This window comes from Sinocyclocheilus rhinocerous, unplaced genomic scaffold (assembly GCF_001515625.1).
Source record: "Sinocyclocheilus rhinocerous isolate Xijiao unplaced genomic scaffold, SAMN03320098_v1.1 C36872609, whole genome shotgun sequence".
NCBI lineage: Eukaryota > Metazoa > Chordata > Actinopteri > Cypriniformes > Cyprinidae > Sinocyclocheilus > Sinocyclocheilus rhinocerous.
In genome coordinates, this window is record NW_015786658.1 from 1 (window position 1) to 2,118 (window position 2,118).

Genomic DNA, 2,118 nt, shown 5'->3' on the forward strand with positions numbered 1-2,118 from the left:
ATACATAGCATTCACACACACACACACACACACACACAGTAACAGTAAAATCCTTGTAAGGATAAATTACCTTCTTGCGCCATCTTGCGTTTTGACAGGCTAAAGTCAGGCAAATGCAAATTATTTTACTTAAATGTTGTAACGTATCCTAACAAACAAATAGACCGACAGAATTACCATGTGAATAAATAATGCATATCAGTAAGTGAATAATTAAAGAAATATATATAGGCTACGCAATCGATTTACAGTGCATTTGTATCAGACTCTAAAGGCTATTGTCAGTTTTGCTTATGTTCTCCTAGCAACGGATTATTTCAATAGTTTTGTCTACAGCCTTTATCTCAATGTACAAAGATCACTGGTTCATTTAGCTACGTAATGAACACGAGGTAAGGTTTCCAGAATATATTTGGTCCATATATAGGCAGTCTAACATTGATCTTTTATTTACTACAACATATTTATCGTAGTCGCGTTGCTGTGTGCGCAAGTAGACGAAAATATTTAAAAAATGAGTCATTGCAACACTTGCTCACAATCGCATGTAATAACACTATAAATTCACTCTGAATTAATTTGTTTCTTAAAAAGTTGTAGCTTACGCCGCACGAAGTGAATAGTGTTTTTGAGATAATTTTTTGTGTGCTTAAATAATTAATTAGCTTTTAATTAGCACTATTTCAAAAAATCTTGTGTAGACTAGGCTATGTTTTCATAGAAATACTTACAACACAATCAATAGCCTATAGGCCTACATTTACTTTAAGTTCAAACATTACTGCATAGCAGATCATTCCCTTTTTTCCATCTTTCTTTTTTTCTCTGGTTACTTATAGTGAACTGTCAGGGTGTCGCGTAATGAAGGAACATACCGACTTCGGTGACTCATTCTGGAGTTTTGGAAAAGAACAGGACTTCAAGCCTCACGTTAGACACGTTGAGCCTGTTCTCACTGAGTAACTACATGAATCAGTTTCTCTCCCATAAAGTATTAAAAATTGATTTAACTGCAGTTGAAGTTACTTGTGAATGACAGCTTTTCAATTTTCCTTTAGTGTTTGCAGCAGTAGAAGCAAAGGGTCAAAGTTTTATTGCGTAACCTGAATCGTAAATTGAACAGAATTTCTGAGTGGGACATATGAGAGACTCTTGAGTCTTAATTTTAAAGCTCTGAGGTTACAACATTACAGTTAACTGTGAGATTTGTGCTCAGTCTCTAGCCAATGTCAGTATTTCAAATCAAGTCAAACTTAATGTCTATGTGTATCCTATGCTTGAGTTTTTTCTTCTACACTACATTAAAATGATACCAATGGTTTTAGATGTGACCTTGACTGGAAATCCCAGTTGCGCTGGATACCTGAACCTCGATACAGTGATGCCCCATTTCCACACATCAAAGACATAAAGTTTCCCAATGAAAGGAAACTGATGAGATCCTTCTCACGTGAGTCAGGCTTTGATCAGCAACGTCTATCTGTTCAAGTATTAATAAAAGGATCTCTAGTGGCAGCTGTACATGAAAACATTCCTATGACTTCATTGCAGTAATCACTAAGGCTGTAACATCTAAGACACTTTTAACTCTACTTTTAACTCTTTCTTTGGAATTTGTCATTAGATTCTGGGATAATTTTTCAGAATCATTTATATTTATTGCCATGTCCATTTAGAGGCTAATAGGGTGTCTGCATCTGAATGGAGCTTTTATCCAAACTTTGGACAGCCCAAGGCCTATCACGCTGGAAAGAGATGTTTTATGGATGGCATTAATCATACGAGAAGCATGAGATGCATTTCAGAAAATTCCCTGGAATCATCCATGGGGAGGAAAAAGCAGGGTAAGACATTATCAATGCTAATAACGTTACTCCCTGCTGTTCTTAACTATTCATATAAAGCGGAATTGTATTTAGTGAAGTGTAGTCAGTGCACCCTATGTTGTTTTAGGTCATGGGTAATTTATAATTTTTTTCTTACATACAGTACATGATAGTTTGAAACATTTATTGTCTGAGAGACATTCAAAACTCTAATAAATCACATCTTCTTGCTTTTTTCAGCCACAGACAAATGCAGCATCTACCCTTCAACAAAGGTCAGACCATTTCTAGT

The 2,118-nt window shown here is 35.5% G+C and overlaps 1 protein-coding gene across 1 annotated transcript; it reads left to right on the plus strand.

Annotated features, from left to right (window-relative positions):
- Positions 1–861: 861 nt before the first annotated feature.
- Positions 862–2,110, plus strand: LOC107736684 (spermatogenesis-associated serine-rich protein 1-like; the record flags this gene model as incomplete). Its single annotated transcript, XM_016548052.1, has 4 exons — positions 862–959; positions 1,326–1,450; positions 1,677–1,844; positions 2,067–2,110. Coding segments are annotated over exons 1-4 (435 nt in total), but the record flags the coding sequence as incomplete, so codon positions are not given.
- Positions 2,111–2,118: the final 8 nt, after the last annotated feature.